General features: G+C 32.0%; 1 protein-coding gene across 1 annotated transcript in view; it reads right to left on the bottom strand.

Annotated features, from left to right (window-relative positions):
* LOC105820152 (chromosome unknown open reading frame, human C18orf21) overlaps positions 1-569 on the bottom strand; it is a 63,035-nt gene that overhangs the window by 8,319 nt on the left and 54,147 nt on the right. Inside the window, exon 3 of the mRNA XM_012656580.1 lies at positions 97-296. Within this exon, the coding sequence (XP_012512034.1) occupies positions 97-296 (200 nt within the window). The remainder of the gene's footprint in view (positions 1-96; positions 297-569) is intronic.

Below are 569 nucleotides of genomic sequence, written 5' to 3'. Positions count from 1 at the left end.
TATAACTCTCTGAGTCACAGGCTGATTCTTACCTTATTTTAAGTGAAAGAAAAGAAAATTCTAGTTTATTCACACATACTGGAATTGAAATCTTACCAATACACTTTTGGAGTCTTTGTATTTTTTCACAATTTTTGCTTCTTTAAAACTGAGTGTATAATTTCTTGCTTCTCGGTTAAGAAGTTTCTGTATTTTGGGTGTCAATTTGGCCTTGGGTTTGAGGCGAACTCGAGAGTTGTCCAGAACCAACAACTGGAAACAGTATGGACATGTTTCTTCAAAAGTGCTATTATCATCTAAAATTATACAAATGAAACTGACAATCCAGCAAATCATAATATTTTGTTACCTCAAACTGCCATTATAAATGTGAAAAAGTATATTAATATTTAATATAGTCAGATATACATTCTCCTTAAGCAAACTCAAAATACGAAAATTTTCAAAAAGATAAATTGGCAGTAATTTACTTTACAAAATACTATTATTCCATCCATTCACTCCTTTCAGCAACAGACAGGCAAGTCTCCAACCTATGCCAGCAAATCCCATTGGCTTTTGAATACATC

This window comes from Propithecus coquereli, unplaced genomic scaffold (genome assembly GCF_000956105.1).
Source record: "Propithecus coquereli isolate 6110/MARCELLA unplaced genomic scaffold, Pcoq_1.0 Scaffold51, whole genome shotgun sequence".
Taxonomy (NCBI): domain Eukaryota; kingdom Metazoa; phylum Chordata; class Mammalia; order Primates; family Indriidae; genus Propithecus; species Propithecus coquereli.
The sequence above is the reverse complement of the archived record's forward strand: the minus strand, read 5'-3'. Positions and strand labels throughout refer to the sequence as shown.